Source organism: Chiloscyllium plagiosum, unplaced genomic scaffold, assembly GCF_037043375.1.
Source record: "Chiloscyllium plagiosum isolate Xiang-an unplaced genomic scaffold, Cpla_swu_hap1 HiC_scaffold_12, whole genome shotgun sequence".
Taxonomy (NCBI): Eukaryota; Metazoa; Chordata; class Chondrichthyes; order Orectolobiformes; family Hemiscylliidae; genus Chiloscyllium; species Chiloscyllium plagiosum.
The window spans coordinates 86,849,591-86,870,715 of NW_028270150.1; the positions used below are offsets into that span (position 1 = coordinate 86,849,591).

Here is a 21,125-nt window from a genome sequence, read left to right on the forward strand (position 1 = left end):
GATAGGGGCAGGGGGACGGGGATGGGGGGGCGGGGGGCAGGGATGGGTGGGATGGGGGGCGGGGGCAGGGATGGGTGGGATGGGGGGGCTGGGATGGGTGGGATGGGGGGGCGGGGGGCAGGGATGGGTGGGATGGGGGGGCGGGGGGCAGGGATGGGTGGGATGGGGGGGCGGGGGGCAGGGATGGGTGGGATGGGGGGGCCGGGGATGGGGGGGGCGGGGGGATGGGGGGGCCGGGGGAATGGGGGGTAATGGCGGGAGTTGGGGGAAGTCGGGGGGAATGGGGGAGTCGGGGGGGGGATGTCGGGGGGAATGGGGGAGGAGTCGGGGGGAATGGGGGGAGGAGTCGGGGGAATGGGGGGGAGTCGGGGGGAATGGGGGAGGAGTCGGGGGGAATGGGGGGGAGGAGTCGGGGGAATGGGGGTGGAGTCGGGGGGAATCGGGAGGGGGGGAGTCGGGGGGAATTGGGAGGGGGGAGTCGGGGAGAATTGGGGGGGGGAAGTCGGGGGGAATTGGGGGGGGAGTCGGGGGGAATTGGGGGGGGAGTCGGGGGGAATGGGGGGAGGGAAGTCGACGGGGGGAGGGGAGTCGACGGGGGAGAGGAGTCGACGGGGGAGAGGAGTCGACGGGGGAGAGGAGTCGACGGGGGAGAGGAGTCGACGGGGGAGAGGAGTCGACGGGGGAGAGGAGTCGACGGGGGGAGGAGTCGACGGGGGGAGGAGTCGAGGAGGGGAGGAGTCGAGGAGGGGAGGAGTCGAGGAGGGGAGAGGGGTCGGGGGGAGAGTCGAGGTGGGGGGGAGTGTCGAGGTGGGGGGGGAGTCGAGGTGGGGGGGGAGTCGAGGTGGGGGGGGAGTCGAGGTGGGGGGGGAGTCGAGGTGGGGGGGGAGTCGAGGTGGGGGGGGAGTCGAGGTGGGGGGGAGTTGAGGGTGGGCGGGAGTCGAGGTGGGGGGGGAGTCGAGGTGGGGGGGGAGTCGAGGCGGGGGGGGGGGGGGAGTCGAGGTGGGGGGGGAGTCGAGGTGGGGGGGGGAGTCGAGGTGGGGGGGAGTCGAGGTGGGGGGAGTCGAGGTGGGGGGGGGGGGAGTCGAGGTGGGGGGGGGGGGAGTCGAGGTGGGGGGGGGGGGAGTCGAGGTGGGGGGGGGGGGAGTCGAGGTGGGGGGGGAGTCGAGGGGGGGAGTCGAGGGGGGGAGTCGAGGGGGGGAGTCGAGGGGGGCGGGGGGGGAGTCGAGGGGGGCGGGGGGGGTCGAGGGGGGGCGGGGGGAGAGTCGAGCGGGGGGAAAGAGTGTCGGGGGGGGAAGAGTGTCGGGGGGGGGGGAAGAGTGTCGGGGGGGGGGGAAGAGTGTCGGGGCGGGGAAAGAGTGTCGGGGGGGGAAAGAGTGTCGGGGGGGGGAAAGAGTGTCGGGGGGGGGAAAGAGTGTCGGGGGGGGGAAAGAGTGTCGGGGGGGGGAAAGAGTGTCGGGGGGGGGGAAGAGTGTCGGGGTGGGGGGAAGAGTGTCGGGGGGGGGGGAAGAGTGTCGGAGGGGGGGGAGAGTGTCGATGGGGGGGAAGAGTGTCGGGGGGGGGAAGAGTGTTGGGGGTGGGGGGGAAGAGTGTCGGGTGGGGGGGGGGAAAGAGTGTCGGGGGGGAAGAGTGTCGGGGGGGGGAAAGAGTGTCGGGGGGGGGGAAGAGTGTCGGGGTGGGGGGGAAGAGTGTCGGGGGGGGGGGGGGGGGAGTGTCGGGGGGGGGAGGAGTGTCGGGGGGGGAGGAGTGTCGGGGGGGGAGGAGTGTCGGGGGGGGAGGAGTGTCGGGGGGGGAGGAGTGTCGGGGGGGGGAGGAGTGTCGGGGGGGGTAGAGTTTCGGGGGGGTAGAGTTTCGGGGGGGGGGTAGAGTGTCGGGGGGGGTAGAGTGTCGGGGGGGGGTAGAGTGTCGGGGGGGGGGTAGAGTGTCGGGGGGGGGTAGAGTGTCGGGGGGGGGGGGGTAGAGTGTCGGGGGGGGGTAGAGTGTCGGGGGGGGAAGAGTGTCGGGGGGGAAGAGTGTCGGGGGGGGAAGAGTGTCGGGGGGGGGGGGAAGAGTGTCGGGGAGGGGGAAGAGTGTCGGGGGGGGGGAAGAGTGTCGGGGGGGGGGAAGAGTGTCGGGAGGGGGGAAGAGTGTCGGGAGGGGGGAAGAGTGTCGGGAGGGGGGAAGAGTGTCGGGAGGGGGGAAGAGTGTCGGGAGGGGGGAAGAGTGTCGGGAGGGGGGAAGAGTGTCGGGAGGGGGGAAGAGTGTCAGGGGGGGGAAGAGTGTCGGGGGGGGAAGAGTGTCGGGGGGGGAAGAGTGTCGGGGGGGGGAAGAGTGTCGGGGGGGGGGGGAAAGAGTGTCGGGGGGGGGGGGAAGAGTGTCGGGGGGGGGGGAAGAGTGTCGGGGGGGGAAGAGTGTCGGGGGGGGGGAAGAGTGTCGGGGGGGGGGAAGAGTGTCGGGAGGGGGGAAGAGTGTCGGGAGGGGGGAAGAGTGTCGGGAGGGGGGAAGAGTGTCGGGAGGGGGGAAGAGTGTCGGGAGGGGGGAAGAGTGTCGGGAGGGGGGAAGAGTGTCGGGGGGGGGGGAAGAGTGTCGGAGGGGTGAAGAGTGTCGGAGGGAGGGAAGAGTGTCGGGGGGGGGGGAAAGAGTGTCGGTGGGGGGGGGGGGAAGAGTGTCGGGGGGGGGGGAAGAGTGTCGGGGTGGGGGGGGGAAGAGTGTCGGGGGGGGGGGGAAGAGTGTCGGGGGGGGGGAAGTGTGTCGGAGGGGGGAAGAGTGTCGGGGGGGGGGAAGAGTGTCAGGGGGGGAGAAGAGTGTCGGGGGGGGAAGAGTGTCGGGGGGGGGGAAGAGTGTCGGGGGGGGAAGAGTGTGGTGGGGGGGAAGAGGGTCGGGGGTGGGGGGGAAGATGGTCGGGGGTGGGGGGGAAGATGGTCGGGGGTGGGGGGGAAGATGGTCGGGGGTGGGGGGGAAGATGGTCGGGGGTGGGGGGGAAGATGGTCGGGGGTGGGGGGGAAGAGGGTCGGGGGTGGGGGGGAAGAGGGTCGGGGGTGGGGGGGAAGAGGGTCGGGGGTGGGGGGGAAGAGGGTCGGGGGGGAAGAGGGTCGGGGGGAGGAGGGTCGGGGGGAGGAGGGTCGGGGGGAGGAGGGTCGGGGGGAGGAGGGTCGGGGGGAGGAGGGTTGGGGGGGGGAGGGTCGGGGGGGGGAGGGTCGGGGGGGAGGGTCGGGGGGGGGGAGGGTCGGGGGGGGAGGGTCGGGGGGGGGGAGGGTCGGGGGGGGGAGGGTCGGGCGGGGGGGAGTGTCGTGCGGGGGGTCGGGCGGAGGGGGGAGTGTCGGGCGGAGGGGGGAGTGTCGGGCGGAGGGGGGAGTGTCGGGCGGGGGGTCGGGCGGAGGGGGGAGTGTCGGGCGGAGGGGGGAGTGTCGGGCGGAGGGGGGAGCGTCCGGCGGAGGGGGGAGCGTCCGGCGGAGGGGGGAGCGTCGGGCGGAGGGGGGAGCGTCGGGCGGAGGGGGGAGCGTCGGGCGGAGGGGGGAGCGTCGGGCGGAGGGGGGGATCGTCGGGCGGAGGGGGGGAGCGTCGGGCGGAGGGGGGGAGCGTCGGGCGGAGGGGGGAGCGTCGGGCGGAGGGGGGGAGGGTCGGGCGGAGGGGGGGAGGGTCGGGCGGAGGGGGGAGTGTCGGGCGGAGGGGGGAGTGTCGGGCGGAGGGGGGAGGGTCGGGCGGAGGGTCGGGGGGAGGGTCGGGGGGAGGGTCGGGGGGAGGGTCGGGGGGAGGGTCGGGGGGAGGGGTGAGTGTCGGGGGGGAGGGGGGAGTGTCGGGCGGAGGGGGGAGTGTCGGGCAGAGGGGGGAGTGTCGGGCGGAGGGGGGAGTGTCGGGCGGAGGGGGGGGGGGGAGTGTCGGGCGGAGGGGGGGGGGGAGTGTCGGGCGGAGGGGGGGGGAGTGTCGGGGGGAGTGTCGGGGGGAGTGTCGGGGGGAGTGTCGGGGGGAGTGTCGGGGGGAGTGTCGGGGGGAGGAGAGTGTCGGGGGGAGGAGAGTGTCGGGGGGAGGAGAGTGTCGGGGGGAGGAGAGTGTCGGGGGGAGGGGAGTGTCGGGGGAGGGGAGTGTCGGGGGAGGGGAGTGTCGGGGGAGGGGAGTGTCGGGGGAGGGGAGTGTCGGGGGAGGGGAGTGTCGGGGGAGGGGAGTGTCGGGGGAGGGGAGTGTCGGGGAGGGGGGGACTCGGGGGAGGGGGGGACTCGGGGGAGGGGGGGACTCGGGGGAGGGGGGGACTCGGGGGAGGACTCGTGGGGGGGGGACTCGGGGGAGGTCACGGGGGGGGGAGACTCGGGGGAGGGGGGGGATTCGGGGGAGGGGGGGGACTCGGGGGAGGGGGGGGACTCGGGGGAGGGGGGGGACTCGGGGGAGGGGGGGGACTCGGGGGAGGGGGGGGACTCGGGGGAGGGGGGGGACTCGGGGGAGGGGGGGGGACTCGGGGGAGGGGGGGGGACTCGGGGGAGGGGGGGGACTCGGGGGAGGGGGGGGGACTCGGGGGAGGGGGGGGGACTCGGGGGAGGGGGGGGGACTCGGGGGAGGGGGGGGGACTCGGGGGAGGGGGGGGACTCGGGGGAGGGGGGGGACTCGGGGGAGGGGGGGGACTCGGGGGAGGGGGGGGACTCGGGGGAGGGGGGGGACTCGGGGGAGGGGGGGGACTCGGGGGAGGGGGGGGACTCGGGGGAGGGGGGGACTCGGGGGAGGGGGGGACTCGGGGGAGGGGGGGGACTCGGGGGAGGGGGGGGACTCGGGGGAGGGGGGGACTCGGCGGAGGGGGGGGACTCGGGGGAGGGGGGGACTCGGGGGAGGGGGGGGACGGGGGAGGGAGGGACTCGGGGGAGGGGGGACTCGGGGGAGGGGGCGGACTCGGGGGAGGGGGGACTCGGGGGAGGGGGGGGACTCGGGGGAGGGGTGGGACTCGGGGGAGGGGGGGACTCGGGGGAGGGGGGGACTCGGGGGAGGGGGGGGACTCGGGGGAGGGGGGGGACTCGGGGAGGGGGGGGACTCGGGGAGGGGGGGAGACTCGGGGAGGGGGGGAATCGGGGAGGGGGGAATCGGGGAGGGGGGAATCGGGGAGGGGGGGAATCGGGGAGGGGGGGAATCGGGGAGGGGGGGGAATCGGGGAGGGGGGGGAATCGAGGGGGGGGGAATCGGGGAGGGGGGTGAGTCGGGGAGGGGGGTGAGTCGGGGAGGGGGTGAGTCGGGGAGGGGGTGAGTCGGGGAGGGGGGCAATGGGGGAGGGGGGAATCGGGGAGTGGGGGAATCGGGGAGGGGGGGAATCGGGGAGGGGGGGAATCGGGGAGGGGGGGAATCGGGGAGGGGGGGAATCGGGGAGGGGGGGAATCGGGGAGGGGGGGAATCGGGGAGGGGGGGAATCGGGGAGGGGGGGAATCGGGGAGGGGGGAATCGGGGAGGAGGGGGGAATCGGGGAGGAGGGGGGAAATCGGGGAGGGGGGGGAAATCGGGGAGGGGGGAAATCGGGGAGGGGGGAAATCGGGGAGGGGGGAAATCGGGGAGGGGGGGAATCGGGGAGGGGGGGGGAATCGGGGAGGGGGGGAATCGGGGAGTGGGAGGGAATCGGGAGGGGGGGGAATCGGGGAGGATGGGGGGAATCGGGGAGGAGGGGGGAGAGACTCGGGGGGGGGGGGGAGACGAGTCGGGGGGAATCAGAGGGGAATGGAGAGTGGGGGGATCACGGGGGAAATCGGGGGGATCACGGGGGAAATCGGGGGGAAATCAGGGGGGATCACGGGGGAATCAGGGGGGATCACGGGGGAAATCAGGGGGGATCACGGGGGAAATCAGGGGGGATCACGGGGGAAATCAGGGGGGATCACGGGGGAAATCAGGGGGGATCACGGGGGAAATCAGGGGGGATCACGGGGGAAATCAGGGGGGATCACGGGGGAAATCAGGGGGGGATCACGGGGGAAATCAGGTGGGGATCACGGGGGAAATCAGGGGGGGATCACGGGGGAAATCAGGGGGGGATCACGGGGGAAATCAGGGGGGGATCACGGGGGAAATCAGGGGGGGATCACGGGGGAAATCAGGGGGGGATCACGGGGGAAATCAGGGGGGGATCACGGGGGAAATCAGGGGGGATCACGGGGGAAATCAGGGGGGGATCACGGGGGAAATCAGGGGGGATCACGGGGGAAATCAGGGGGGGGCACGGGGGAAATCAGGGGGGAGCACGGGGGAAATCAGGGGGGGATCACGGGGGAAATCAGGGGGGATCACGGGGGAAATCGGGGGGGATCACGGGGGAAATCAGGGGGGATCACGGGGGAAATCAGGGGGGGATCACGGGGGAAATCAGGGGGGGATCACGGGGGAATTCAGGGGGGGATCACGGGGGAAATCGGGGGGGATCACGGGGGAATGGGGGTGTCAGGGGGGGTCAGAGGGGGAGTCGGGGGGAGTCAGGAGGGAATGGGGGGGGGTCAGGGAGGGGAGTCGGGGGGGAATCGGAGTAGGGGGGGAATCGGAGTCGGGGGGGAATCGGAGTCGGGGGGTGGGGGGAGTCGGAGTCGGGGGGGGGGTGGGGGGAGTCGGAGTCGGGGGGTGGGGGGAATCGGAGTCGGGGGGTGGGGGAGTCGGAGTCGGGGGGGGGTGGGGGGAGTCGGAGTCGGGGGGGTGGGGGGAGTCGGAGTCGGGGGGGTGGGGGGAGTCGGGGGAATGGGGGGGTCGGGGGGAATGGGGGAGACATGGGGGGTCTGGGAGGCGAGGGGGGAATGGGGGGGTCAGGGGAGTCAGGAAGGAATGGGGGGGTCGGGGATGTGAGGGGGGAATTGGGGAGTGAGGGGGGTGGGGGCAGTGGGTTGAAGTAGGTGGCGGGATGACTGCGGATAGTGAGGGTCAGGGGGTGGGGGGGTGAGGGTCAGGGGGTGGGGGGGTGAGGGTGGGGGGGGTGAGGGTCAGGGGGGGTGAGGGTCAGGGGGTGTGGGGGTGTGGGGGTGAGGGTCAGGGGGGGTGAGGGTCAGGGGGTGTGGGGGTGAGGGTGGGGGGGTGAGGGTCAGGGGGTGGGGGGGTGAGGGTGGGGGGGTGAGGGTCAGGGGGTGGGGGGGTGAGGGTGGGGGGGTGAGGGTCAGGGGGTGTGGGGGTGAGGGTCAGGGGGTGGGGGGGGTGAGGGTCAGGGGGTGGGGGGAGTAAGGGGTGGGGGTCGGGGAGTCGGTGTGAACCGGGTGGGGCCGCCCATCCCCAGGCGGCGGGGCCTGGAGCGGGCCGGGCCACAGGCCCCTGTCGGAGTATCCTGACCCGCGGGAGGCACCTCAGGCCCGAGCTGGGCCTCCAGCCCAGTCCCCGGTGGTGGAGGAATCCCCGGCCCAGGCTCCCCCGAGGCCTCGGTGACTCACGGAAAGCCCCCGTCAGGCGGCCGGCTCCCTTCCACACTCCGCCCTAACCGCCCCCCGATCACTCACCTCGACATCGCGGCCCTTGTTCTTGAAGCTTTTGATGCGGTGGTTCTCGGCGCCGCTGCTGTCGGCCATCGCGCTCCGCTCAGCTCCGCCCGCCACCGAGGAGACCAGAGAATGTTCGACAGCGTCAACTCCCGGACACCGCCACCGGGGGGCAGCAAACTCACCCTGAACTCCTGGACACCGCCACCGGGGGGCAGCAAACTCACCCTGAACTCCCGGACACCGCCACCGGAGGCAGCAAACTCACCCTGAACTCCCGGACATCGCCACCGGGGGGCAGCAAACTCACCCTGAACTCCCGGACATCGCCACCGGGGGGCAGCAAACTCACCCTGAACTCCCGGACATCGCCACCGGGGGGCAGCAAACTCACCCTGAACTCCTGGACACCGCCACCGGGGGGCAGCAAACTCACCCTGAACTCCCGGACATCGCCACCGGGGGGCAGCAAACTCACCCTGAACTCCCGGACATCGCCACCGGGGGGCAGCACTCTCACCCTGAACTCCCGGACATCGCCACCGGGGGGCAGCAAACTCACCCTGAACTCCCGGACATCGCCACCGGGGGGCAGCAAACTCACCCTGAACTCCTGGACACCGCCACGGGGGGGCAGCAAACTCACCCTGAACTCCCGGACATCGCCACCGGGGGGCAGCAAACTCACCCTGAACTCTCGGACATCGCCACCGGGGGGCAGCAAACTCACCCTGAACTCCCGGACATCGCCACCGGGGGGCAGCAAACTCACCCTGAACTCCCGGACATCGCCACCGGGGGGCAGCAAACTCACCCTGAACTCCTGGACACCGCCACGGGGGGGCAGCAAACTCACCCTGAACTCCCGGACACCGCCACCGGAGGGCAGCAAACTCACCCTGAACTACCGGACACCACCACCGGAGGCAGCAAACTCACCCTGAACTCCCGGACACCACCACCGGGGGGCAGCAAACTCACCCTGAATTACCGGACACCGCCACCGTGGGCAGCAAACTCATCCTGAACTACCGGACACCACCACCGGAGGCAGCAAACTCACCTTGAACTCCCGGACACCACCACCAGGGGGCAGCAAACTCACCCTGAACTCCCGGACACCGGCACCGGGGGGCAACAAACTCACCCTGAACTCCTGGACACCGCCACCGGGGGGCAGCAAACTCACCCTGAACTACCGGGCACCGCCACCGAGGGGAGTAAACTCACTCTGAATTCCGGGACACCGCCACTGGGGGCAGGAAATTCACCCTGAACTCCCGGACACCGCCACTGGGGGCAGGAAACTCAGCCTGAATTCCCAAAGACCGCCCGGAGGTGCCGAACTCCAATGAAGCGCCTGTAATTCCGATTTTCGGCACCAGGCGGTGACAATGAGAAGTGAGAGTCTGTGGTCTTTGCAAGGTGCTCACCGACCGGAATTGTTGCAGTTTTGTTTTCAGAAGCGCTCGTTAATTTTGCACGTCTTGGGTTGATTTCGATGAATGAATAGATGACTAATGAAGCAGATAATGTTCCCGAACAAGGCTGGAAAACAGTGAGGAAGGAGAAGTGTGATGTTTAAGGAGTGAGATAAAGCTCCTGGATGTGCTTGAGCCTTTTCCGCTGGAGAAGTTGGAGGAGACTGGTTCCGGAATCTGCGAATCGAGGAGCAGGGAATGCCGCTGCTGAGTCCGGCAGCGCTGTCCTCGCTACTGCTCTGCACCGCTCAGGTGCCACTGGCTTGGGCACTGGCGTTGAGCTTTGGGCGATATTGCCTGTCGCTGGACCGGGCACTCCTGGGTTGGCTCTTCTATGATGCCATCGTGCACTTCACCCTGGTCAGTCCCTGTTCAGTTCTCATGCCCTGCTTTTATGTTACACTTGCCGGTAGTCTAATGCAAAGATACAATACTGCGGATGCTGTGACATCTGAAGTAAAAGCAGAAAATGCTGAGAAAAAGCAAAACAAATAGCCGATCTGGGGTCGTCTGTATAGATAGAAACAGTTAAGATCTCAAATCCAATATCTTCGAAATGTCTTCCAAATGTAATTCTCTGCTTTTCGCTAAACTTGTTTATTTTGTTCATTTTGAAATAGAAATATCAGTGGCCTGTGGGGGGGGGGGGAAACGCAAGGAAAATCTTATCAAAATGCTGTCGGAGATTTTTACAGCCTATCATGTCCGCGCCAGTAACCAAAAAGCTATCAATTCTAGTCCAATTTTCCAGTTTTTGGTCCTTAGCTTTGCGTGCGATGGTATTTCACGTGATCATCTAAATACTTTTTAAATGTCGAGATGGCACCAACAATGCCCTGGGTGGAAAAACATATTTCCTCAAATCCCCTCTCAACCTCCTGATCTGGTCCTTTGGCCATTGCCCCTCTACTAAGGGGAGAAGTTTCTTCCTATTTATCCTGGCTATGCCCCTCAGAATTTTGTACACCTCAATCAGGTCACCCCTCAGTCTTATCTGCCAAAGGAAAACAACTACAGCCTACCTAGTCTCTCTCTTCATTGCTGAATTGCTTCAGTCGAGGCAATACCTCTCGTGAATCTCTGCTGCACTTTTTCTAGTGCAATCACATCCTTCCTATAGTGTGGCAAACAGAGCTGTACATGCTCCAGCTGTGGCCTAACTAACAGTTATACAAAAATCCATCAAACCTCCTTATCCTTGTATTCAATGCCTTGATTAAGAAAGACAAGTATCCCATATCACACATCAAGATCCCACTGATCCTCTGTACTTTCTAAGGTCCTATACCATTCAGCATGCACTCCCTTGAGTTATTAGCCATCTCAAAATGAATTACCTCACAGGTTAAATTTCATTTGACATTGTTCAGCCCATATGATCAACTTTTCTCTCTCTCTAATTCGGAATACATTTATTTTACAATTGCCACTTCCCTCATTATTTACACATCATGTCCCGTGTAGAATCTGGAGAGAAAATCTGTTGGTCGGGGTGTTTCTGTCTTATGGAAGTAACGCATGATGTGTGTCCGCTGCTTCCACACTTTTATAGTTTCCTCAAGATCCATCTTACCCTTAATCACCAGCAGGTCGATAACTCGGGGATCAGTGACATGGGCGTTTTTCTATAATCTAAGACTTTCCACTTCACTATTTATCAAAACACCAACTTTCATATCATCTGCAAACTTACTGATCATACCTCCTATACCTATATCTAAGTCATGTTCCTATTTGAAAAGAAATAACTTGCAATTATATAAAATCTCTCTTGGATTTGGAGAATATCCCAAAATGCTTTAAATCTGGGCGAGGACACCCTTTCATGTAGTGCCTTAGAATCTCTTGCAGCAACTGTGAAGCAGCAGCACTAACCACTAAGCCACTGTGCTGTCCCTAGATCATACTTTCTTTTTCACTGAATAATACTTTGCAATCTTTGGAATGCACCCAAATTTTGCCTTGAACATCTCTGCAGCAGTTTCTCAGGGTAGTGTCTTAAGTCCAACTATCCCCAGCTGCTTCTTCAATGATCTTCTGTCCAACATACTGTCAGAAGTGGGGTTATTCACTGGCAACTATACAGTGTTCAGTTTTATTCATGATCCCAGAAACTCTGAAGCAGTCCCAGACCATATCTACAAGATCTGGACAGCGTTCAGATTAATAAGTGACAATTAACATTTGTGCCACGCAAGTGCAAACAATCACTGTCACAAACAGGAGAGAATCTGATCATCACCCCATGACAATCAACAGTATTATGATCACTGAAACCCACACCATCAATATCCTGGAGATTACCATTGACTAAAATTCATGTTGCTTTTGTCTTGCAGAAAGGTCCATTTGTTTACATGTCTTTGGTGGGGACCGTGGCACAATCTGATAATATCGTTTCTTTCCTATGTAAGTTCTTAATACTTGGATGAACCTCATGCAAAGTTGGTAATTATTGCTTATCACAATAGATTTGGTGTTGTGCATTATCTCCCCCTGAGCATTACCTTCCCCCTCCAGCTCTATTTTGATTTAATCCCTGCCCTCCCCTTCACTGTTTTGATCACACAGCATTGCCCTTTGATGTGAAGGGCACTGCTTGTCACTGGCCACTCAGGTGTTTCCTTTCTTCCTGGTGGTGGAAATTGAATAAAGATTCGTACACCTTGTGTCTCTCACTGTGTCTCACACCTGCACACACACAACATGGGTGCTGGGGAAAATAAGCACTACTGCAGTTAGGCGGTAGTGTGGGGGTTTAAAAGAAAAAAAAAGAAAAAGAAAAAAATAGATTTGGTGTTGCCCTACAGCTCAGGTTAATCTCACCATTAACTATGTACAGCTTTTGACATTATCATACATCATCCTCTATTGTCTAGCTGGATAGGACTGCCTTCTCCTGGTTCCATTCTTATTTAACACATTGTTCCCAGGCATCCTAAACATGTCTCATTCCAGTCCTGTGCTATTGATTCTGGAGTCTCCCAAGGATCTAGATTTAAGACTGTATTATTTCTCATCTACTTTCTGCCGCTGGCTGACCGCATTCAAAAACACAGTGCCATGTTCCATAGTATACTGGGGAGACCCAGCTCTGTCTGACAACCACCTTATTATAGGCGAAAGTGAGGACTGCAGATGCTGGAAATTAGAGTCAAGATTAGAGTGGCCTGGAAAAGTACATCAGGTCAGGCAACTTCCAAGGAGCAGGAAAATTGACGTTTCAGGCAAAAGACCTTCTTCAGGAACATCATTCCACCTCTGCTTTTGATTGTCCAAGATCCAAAATAACTGTTATTCGTATGAACACCCAGGAGATATTTGATCAGGTTCCTCACAAGACACTGTTATCTAAAGTTCAAGTTTGAGGAATTGAAATTAAATTAAAACCTGGTCACGGGACAAGCTGAGCAGAGTTGGGATAATGGGCAGGATGTGGCCATTGATGTCAACGAGATTCAGGTTAAGGCCTCTGTATTTGCTGCATTTATAAACAACTTAATGATGGCACGGGAAAGCACATCTAAATAATATGATGGCACAAAGATGATTGGCCTGGTAAGCAGTGCAGATGGAACAATAAAATTGCAAAGTGATTGACCAAAACTCTCAAATGGATTTCTTTTCAGGCAAATAGGAGATCATCAGTTTGGACCTAAAAAGAATACACCAGGCTTCTTTTCAAATAGCAGAATTCTAGAGAAGAGTGGAAGTCCAACAGGACTTGAAACCCATATACACAGATCATTAAAACGTTATGAACAACAACAAAAAAAAGTTATAAAGGCTAATAGAAGTCATTAAGATCTACTCATCTTGATTTCATGCTTTAGTTCTGTCAAGCATTAGGTAGACTTTCCCTGGAGTACTGTGAGCATCACATTTTATGAAGAATACATTGAAGCATAGATTCAGTAGAATGATAACTGAAATCCAGTGGTTAAGCCAAAAGGAGAGCTTACATTTCCTGGAGGTGTGTCTTCTAGAATTTAGAAAGTGAAGGATGATTTGATTGCAATTTTGAAGATATTGGGAAGAACAGATAAGGTAAGTCCATCTCTTGATCAGTCCTATCTGGGGAGTCCAGGTCTCGGGACGTAACCAAAATAGAGTCAGACCTCCTGGCAGTGAATTTAGGAAATACTTCTTCATGGGGAGAGTGATAAGCGCTTGGAACTCTCTTCTGCAAATATAGCTGGTGCCAGACCAGCTATTAATTTTAAAACTGAAATTGGTGGATCTTGTTCAGCTAAAGGCTTGTAGAGTGAAGTCACAGATCAGAAATGATCTAATTGAATGACAGCATATACACAGGCGGTTAATTGGCTTCATAGTGTTCCTATATTCTTATGATAATTTGGTAAATTCTTGAAATGCTTGGCTCTACCAAATATTTGGAGAAGAAATAATGGACTGATGAGCTCTTTCTGTGCTGTATCAGTATATGATTCTATGAGTATTTGAAGTTTAAATGTACCACTTTAGTTTCATTGATACCACCACAACATAAAGGAAAGTTAGTTTCACAAATCTGAATTACTCATCAAATAGGTCCAGAAAGCAACATCTCAACAATCCAACCCACAGCCCAACTCTCTGCTGCAGTCAGCTGGTCCGGTGTTCGGCTGATGCTCTTAATCCAAGTCTCCAAGACAATGGCTGTTTGCTGCTTTGAAACAGAGTTTCAATGCTGCTAAAGCAAACTTCATTTGCAACTGTTCATCCCCACATTTGACATTAGGCTGCACAGTGTGAATCAACTGTTTTTGTGTAATGAAATTTATTGTGTAGATCGCAAGATTGTTTTACCACTATTTGGACTAATGGTCCAACTCATAAAGTGGTGAGCCTTGATTACCATCCCATTCCTCCCATCCCAGGTGTTAACGCCTTATAAGGACCTAATAGAACTGAATGTAATTATTCTGAAATTGTACATTGTGCAGCTTATGTAGCAACAATACATGCAACTATTTGGCTCCTATCCAAGTATAAATCTTGGTGTTTTGCGCTAATCATGACTATATTGTACATGCATGTCTGAGTCCTTGGTGCATTTCCCATGCTAAAACTTAGTATCTTTGTGTTCCTAGGGCAAGAGTATGGGAAAGCAGATGCAAGATGGCTTCATTCAGATCCGACAATTGTATCATTAGAAATCCTGACTGTGACACTGGATGGGATTTTAATTCTGCTTCTCATTCATGCCATTGTGAAAGATAAATACTACAGGTGAGAAGATTTGAATGTTGTTCATTAAGAGAAATACCTAGCTGTAAACATTTCAATGGAGTAATTCAGCAAAGCACCATTAATTTGCTTTTATCTGCGTTCACATCAGGAGGAAACATTGCACGAGGGAGAAATCCAATGTGAAGTACTTCATACTGCTCTCTCCTGTGGATGATTTCATTGCTGTTCTCTTCACTTTACCGCTCCTTCCATGAAAGTATTAACTTATTCTGGCCAGGGTTCTGAGGGTGCTGGCTTCTCTAACTGTTTAACAACTTAACCGTTCTCCGGGACTGTAAATGTTGGAAGGCTATTTGACCGTGGATTGAGGCACTTTGTTCTACAGGACTCATTGGATAGTGAATAAGTAAATCAGGTGAACAGAGCTTTTTGCAATGGCCCCTGTAAGGTTCTAATTCAATATAAGATTGAACCTGGGACTGTCTTAATCTGTATGGTTCAGTACTTCACTGAGAAGTACAATTCTCAACTAAGCTAATGGGAGATTCTTTCCATTCCCTTCCATGATCCCCCTCCCCCACCCCTACATCCCCCCTTGGTCTCATTCCTCCCCAACTCCAGGAACACAGAGATGGGTTGTCTTGTCCATACCTTTAACCTTAATGTATTTTGTATGAATGAACATGTGTAGTGATTGTAATGAGGTCTATGGAGCTATTTCACATGTATCTGAGAGGAATCTGTTAGTGAATAGCTGATGATAGAACAATATTTTGAAGACTGCTGTTGAAGAAAATCTCAAGAGAACAAGTCCTTTTTAGCTGGAGAGTTTTTTTAAAATTTGGATTTGAAATCTTTATTGCAGTTCTCTTTGTCTGTATGCTGTTCTTCCAGTTACTTTGGAGTAATGTGCTGCAGATTAGAATGAAAATGCTGTTGTTTTTTTAAATCGGCCATTCAGACATGTTATGACACATGTATGAGGCAAGTGGGATTCACACCTGGACCTCCTAGCTCAGAGATGGATCACTACTTCTGTGCCACAAACCCGGTTTTAAAAACGTAAGCTCCACCACCAGCCGTGGTGGGATTTGAATTTGTATCCACATACCATTTACTAGAGTCTCTGCATTACCACTATGCCATCACCATAGTTTATGAAACAAAGTGCTGGTGTAGGCGCCGTTAGTGTGATTGATCTTTGAATTGATAATGTATTACGAAATAAATCGGTAAGATATATAAATGGACAAATACAGTGCTCAACATCAGTCTCAATAAGTAATGAGATTTACCTTTATCAATAATGGATCTGTTTAGGTTCAACTGTTTTGCAATATTCTGTGATGTTTTTGTCATCACCTGCTGAAACCTGATGCTTGATGAAAAATGATGACAAACTAGAAATTCCACTTTCCGTAAAATCATTTTTTGTTTTGAAGTTTACCAACTTGTTCAACCGTTCTGGAAATATTCAGCAGGTCTGGCAGCATCTGTCAGAAGAGAAATCAAGCTAACCTTTTGAGTCGATGAACTTCCATTGTAAATGGAAGATGTTGAAGCTGAGAAACTTTAAAGCAAGTACAAGGCCAGGCGGGGGCAGGGATAGGCCAAAAGGGAAAGATATAACTTCCCCTTTTAGCATGGATAGCCCCTCTCCCTTTTCCTTTCCTGCACCTCATAGCCTTTTGCCAGGATCCTGAATTATTAACTGTTTTATCTCTCCGCAAATGCTGCCTGACCTGTTGAATGTCACTAGCACTTTCTGTTTCCAGTGCAGAGTTCCAGCTTCTGCAGCATGTTGCTCTTGTACATGAGTCAGTCACTAATAACATATTGCACTCTGTTCTACGATTTCAGGCACTTCGTACAAATCGCACTCTGCGTTTGTGAACTCTTTGGTGGCTGCATGACCTTCTGCCCCGAGTGGCTCATTGGGAGCCCCAACTTAAATACCAGCAACTGGCTTTATCTCTGGGTCTATCTAGTTTTCTTTAATATGATCTGGGTGATTGTACCAGGGCTACTCCTATTGCAGTCTTGGCGAGGCCTCCAGGAAATGCACCAAAACAGATATGTGAAAAAGTCAACATAAACAGTTTTGTTGCTACTTCATCTAACAAGCAAGTAGATCCAAGCTTTGTGGGTTTTTTTTTAAAAGGTGAGCAGAATTCCATGTTTGATTATTTTGTGTGACATCGAGTTTGGTTTCAGTAAAGGCTAAATTCATTTTACGGCATAAACAATATTTTCTCTCAAAAATCACAAAATACTAAATGTATACGGGAAAATTGTAAGATTTATTTTCAATTGTTGAGAAAGAATCTACATTTATACGGCACTTGTTGTTATCTAGTATTGTCTAGCCCACAGCCAAGTGCAAATGAGGAATGTGTTATGGTTATATAATTGAGTATAATTAGTTGGGAATATGATTGACTGTGTGTGTATCAGATATGTATCTATGAGTTTTTGGAACAAGTAATAAATTTGGGCGGCACGGTGGCACAGTGGTTAGCACTGCTGCCTCACAGCGCCAGATACCTGGGTTCAGTTCCCGCCTCAGGCGACTGACTGTGTGGAGTTTGCACATTCTCCCCGTGTCTGCGTGGGTTTTCTCCGGGTGCTCCGGTTTCCTCCCACTATCCAAAGATGTGCAGGTCAGGTGAATTGGCCATGCTAAAATTGCCCATAGTGTTAGGTGAAGGGGTAAATGTATGGGTGGGTTGTGCTTTAGGCGGGTCGGTGTGGACTTGTTGGGCCGAAGGGCCTGTTTCCACACTGTAAGTAATGTAATCTAATTTAGGGGTGGAAGCTGGTGATATGAGAGCTGGAATAAAACTCTGACCACAAAAACATGCTTAGACTCAGTCTTACAAACATTGTAATCTCTGGTGTTTATCATTCATGAATTTGGGGCATCCTAAATTGATTAAGGAGAACTTTTAAGGTTTGGTCTGTGTTGTAAGGTAGGAAACATGGCAGTTTGAACAAAGCAAGAACTAACCTCCAAAACAGCAATAATTTAATAACCAGATTAGTGATTTGGTGTTGTTGGTTAAGAATTAATTATTGGTCAGAACAATGGGGGAGAACTTCAGATGTTTACATATACAAGTTGCCTGCAAAATTTAAGTGTACAGTCCAGGCTGAGGCTGTACCAGGGAAGTGCTGCATTGGTGAAGGTGATGCCTTTTGAATGAACCCTTAAAATCAGACTCTATTACTTGGTCAGATGGACAGAAAGATCCCATGGTACTTCAAATAGCTTTTTTGTGCGTGTGCAAACCAGAAGTAATCTCTCAAGCACACCATCCACCAGAGATTAATTTGTTGCGCACAAAGTGCAGTGTTTGACAATATAATTGTTAGTACACATGAAAGGTAAACCATTTGGCCACTTTGGGGAATTTTTAGTGTGTTAAAGGCATGATCCTTTAAAATATGTTTTCACACAATCTAAGAGGTACATGTGGATCATTAATTGTTTCCTGAGTGTTTTACAAGAAAAACTTCGTTGAGTTTTATGCATTTGATGCAGTAATCTACAAGTATGGACTTTGTGAATGAACCCCCTCAGGACACAGAGAGGATGAGACAGTCCCTACCACGTAGTAGGTGTCGGAATGCCAACTTGGCTCAAACCCAAGGAATTTGCAGGCTGCCATTGCTGATACTTTTATGTTGTTTCAGTTTTTACAATTCCTTTGGAATTCTTATTTTGCATGGTGATTCATTGGTTTCACTCTAAAACTACAAGGCTTTGTCATGTTTTCAACATTTTTGTATTGAATGGGTTTTTGTGGATTTTGCACTGGATACACAGTAATGAAACAGGCCATTTGGCCCAATCAATCAATGCTGTTGTTTATGCTCCACTTCAGTCTTCTTCCATGTTCACTCATCTCAGTCTATCCTTCTTCCTCATATGCATGCTTAGCTTCATCTTAAATGCATCTATATTTGAACCGTTCCATATGGTAGCGGGTTCTACATTCTCACATCTTTGAGTGAAGATGTTTCTTCTGAATTCTTGATTGGATTTAGGACAAAGAACAATTCAGCATAGGAACAGATCCTTTGGCCCTCTAAACCTGTACTGACACATTTGCCCTTCCATACTAAAATTGCCCAAATAACGAGTGACCTCTTTCTCTTCAAGCAAACAAACTATCTTACATTTATTTGTGTTGAACCAAATTTGCCAATTATTTACCCATTTTTCAAGTTCATAATATCCTCATGAAAGTTGTTAGAATTTTCTTTGGTTATGAAAAATTGATGTCTGTGCAAATTGTGTTTTTAAACCACTTTGGAAACATACAATTTCTAAACGTCCACCTAAATTCATCTAAATCCATCTGGTTTCATCTAAATTTATAACAGATCCTTATCTGCTCTGGATTACTTCCCATTAACAGATCCAAAAGGGAATATTAATTTGTTGAGCTTCTTCCATTTTGAGTGAGAAAGGAGTCCTGTACACATGGGAGAAATTCTAGTTCCAAATTAATATCAAGCTAGTTGAAATCACCATGATTTTTTTTACTCAATTCCTGAATTTATTTGTGCATTTCCCTTTGCATTGTAGACTAACCCAATTGCGATTGATCCTTAATTATCTTTGTCCATGGAGCTCTACTTTTTCCTTGGTCATAGCTACATTTTTTTTGTACTGCCATTATATTAGACCTTATTGTTTATATTTTAAACAAAAAGGCCTTTATATATTTAAACCTTCACATATTATTTTAAATGTCTATGCTGCTCCTGAATCAATAGCAAATCTTCTGACATGAAAGAATGAGGTGTTTTTATTGCATATACAAGTTTGCAGTTTTTATTTTCACCTGGAAGGCACTACAAAAGCAATTAGTAATTTGTCAAATCTTGTCACTTAACTTGTACGAACAGTAAGCTGATGGGTAACAGTTATAGAAGGTTATAGACAGAATCAACTGTTCATATGTTATGACACACCTCTGCACCAGGTTGGACTTTGAACCAAGGCCTCTTGTCCCAGAAATAGGGGCACTCCCACTGTATGATTGCAATTACCTTAAAAGGGTTTATTTTAAGTTAAACCTTTTAAATGAATGTTTGTTGTAATTCATGTTTCCACTGTTGACTTCAAATCCACATCAAAGATATTACTTAATTTTAATAAAATGTACTGAAACAGTTCTGCACAGTCTTTGCAGAGAGAAAAACATTAAAATCTGACATTCTTCGGAGCTTAATTGCTACTTTCTACTCATTCAGGGCACTATTAACATTCCTTTTGATGCAACAAGGGGGTCTCAGGACTTAACAGATCCTCATTATACTTTGGCAGAAAGACTTTAAACAGTAGTCTCTCCCCAGCTTTAGTGCATCCCTCAGTGTGTCGTCCTGGACCTTGAAATGTGCCAGTCTGCAAAGCTTGGTCAAGGTCAACTCTTTACACTAGAAGACCAATACATTTCGAGCAGAACAAAAAGTGTGTTTCACTGCATAGATGGTCCTCTATGCGGTTGCTATTTGTCTTGGTGTGTATTCCAGGAAATAGCCAGTGCAGTACAGAGACCTGCATCATTGAGCCTGACATCAGTGGTGGGCAAGTTGTTGGAGGGAATCCTGAGGGACAGGATGTACATGTATTTGGAAAGGCAAGGACTGATTAGGGATAGTCAGCACAGCTTTATGCATGGGAAATCATGTCTCACAAACTTGATTGAGTTTTTTAGAAGAAGTAACAAAGAAGATTGATGAAGGCAGAGTGGTGGACATGATCTATATAGACTTCAGTAAGGCGTTTGACAAGGTTCCCCATGGGAGAATGGTTAACAAGGTTAGATCTCATGGAATACAAGGAGGACTCGCCATTTGGTAAAAGGTAAAAGACAGAAGGTGGTGGTGGAGGATTGTTTTTCAGACTGGAGGCCTATGACCAGTGGAGTGCCACAAGGATTGGTGCTGGGTCCACTACTTTTCATCATTTATATAAATGATTTGGATGTGAGCATCAGAGGTATATAGTAAGCTTGGAGATGACACCAAAATTGGAGGTGTAGTGGACAGCGAACAAGGTTACCTCAGATTACAACAGGATCTTGATCAGATTGGCAAATGGACTGAGAAGTGGTAGATCGAGTTTAATTTAGATAAATGTGAGGTCCTGCATTTTGGGAAAGCAAATCTCAGCAGGACTTATACATTTAATAGTAAGGTCCTGGGGTGTGTTGCTGAACAAAGAGACCTTGGAGTACAGGTTTGTAGCTCCTTGAAAGTGGAGTCGCAAGTAGATAGGACAGTGAAGAAGGCATTTGGTCAGAGTATTGAGTACAGGAGGTCATGTTGTGGCTGGACAGGGCATTGGTTAGGCCACTGTTGGAATATTGCGTGCAATTCTGGTCTCCTTCCTATCAGAAAGATATTGTGAAACTTGAAAGGGTTCAGAAAAGATTTACAAGGATGTTGCCAGGGTGGAGGATTTGAGCTATAGGGAGAGGTTGAATAGGCTAGGGCTGTTTTCCCTGGAGCATCGGAGGCTGAGGGGTTAGCACTGCTGCCTCACAGCGCCAGAGACCCGGGTTAAATTCCCACCTCAGGCGACTGACTGTGTGGAGTTTGCATGTTCTCCCCGTGTCGGCGTGGGTTTCCTCCGGGTGCTCCGGTTTCCTCCCACAGTCCAAAGATGTGCAGGTCAGGTGAATTGGCCATGCTAAATTGTCCGTAGTTTTAGGTAAGGGGTAAATGTAGGGGTATGGGTGGGTTGCGGGTCGGTGTGGACTTGTTGGGCCGAAGGGCCTGTTTCCACACTAATGTAATCTAATCTAATCTAATCTAAAAAGGCATCTGGATGGGTATATGAATAGGAAGAGTTTGGAGGGATATGGGCCAGGTGCTTGCAGGTGGGACTAGATTGGGTTGGGATATCTGTTCGGTATGGATGAGTTGGACCAAAGGGTCTGTTTCCATGCTCTATGACTCTAGATTAGAGTGGTGCTGGAAAAGCACAGCAGGTCAGGCAGCATCCAAGGAGAAGGAAAATCGACATTTCAGTCACAATAGGTGGATGGGG

The 21,125-nt window shown here is 54.2% G+C and overlaps 2 protein-coding genes across 2 annotated transcripts in view; one reads left to right on the forward strand and one right to left on the reverse strand.

The window, feature by feature from the left end:
• Positions 1-7,523, reverse strand: part of kpna3 (karyopherin alpha 3 (importin alpha 4)) — an 88,223-nt gene extending 80,700 nt beyond the window's left edge. The window contains exon 1 of the mRNA XM_043700423.2: positions 7,410-7,523. Coding sequence (XP_043556358.1) covers positions 7,410-7,478 — 69 coding nt within the window. The 5' untranslated portion in view covers positions 7,479-7,523. The remainder of the gene's footprint in view (positions 1-7,409) is intronic.
• A 1,172-nt stretch (positions 7,524-8,695) lies between these two features.
• ebpl (EBP like) lies at positions 8,696-19,296 on the forward strand. The gene is made up of 4 exons (XM_043700424.2): positions 8,696-9,229; positions 11,209-11,278; positions 13,963-14,101; positions 15,923-19,296. The coding sequence occupies exons 1-4, from the start codon at positions 9,068-9,070 to the stop codon at positions 16,155-16,157; spliced, it is 606 nt and encodes a 201-aa protein (XP_043556359.1). The 5' UTR covers positions 8,696-9,067; the 3' UTR covers positions 16,158-19,296.
• The last annotated feature ends 1,829 nt before the right edge of the window (positions 19,297-21,125 follow it).

Bases quoted from the DNA above. Each gene is read 5' to 3' on its own strand.
- ebpl (XM_043700424.2), top strand. From the start codon at position 9,068: ATGCCGCTGCTGAGTCCGGCAGCGCTGTCCTCGCTACTGCTCTGCACC. The intron at 9,230-11,208 runs GTCAGTCCCTGT...TTTGTCTTGCAG, and splicing joins CCATCGTGCACTTCACCCTG to AAAGGTCCATTTGTTTACAT. The intron at 14,102-15,922 runs GTGAGAAGATTT...CTACGATTTCAG, and splicing joins GTGAAAGATAAATACTACAG to GCACTTCGTACAAATCGCAC.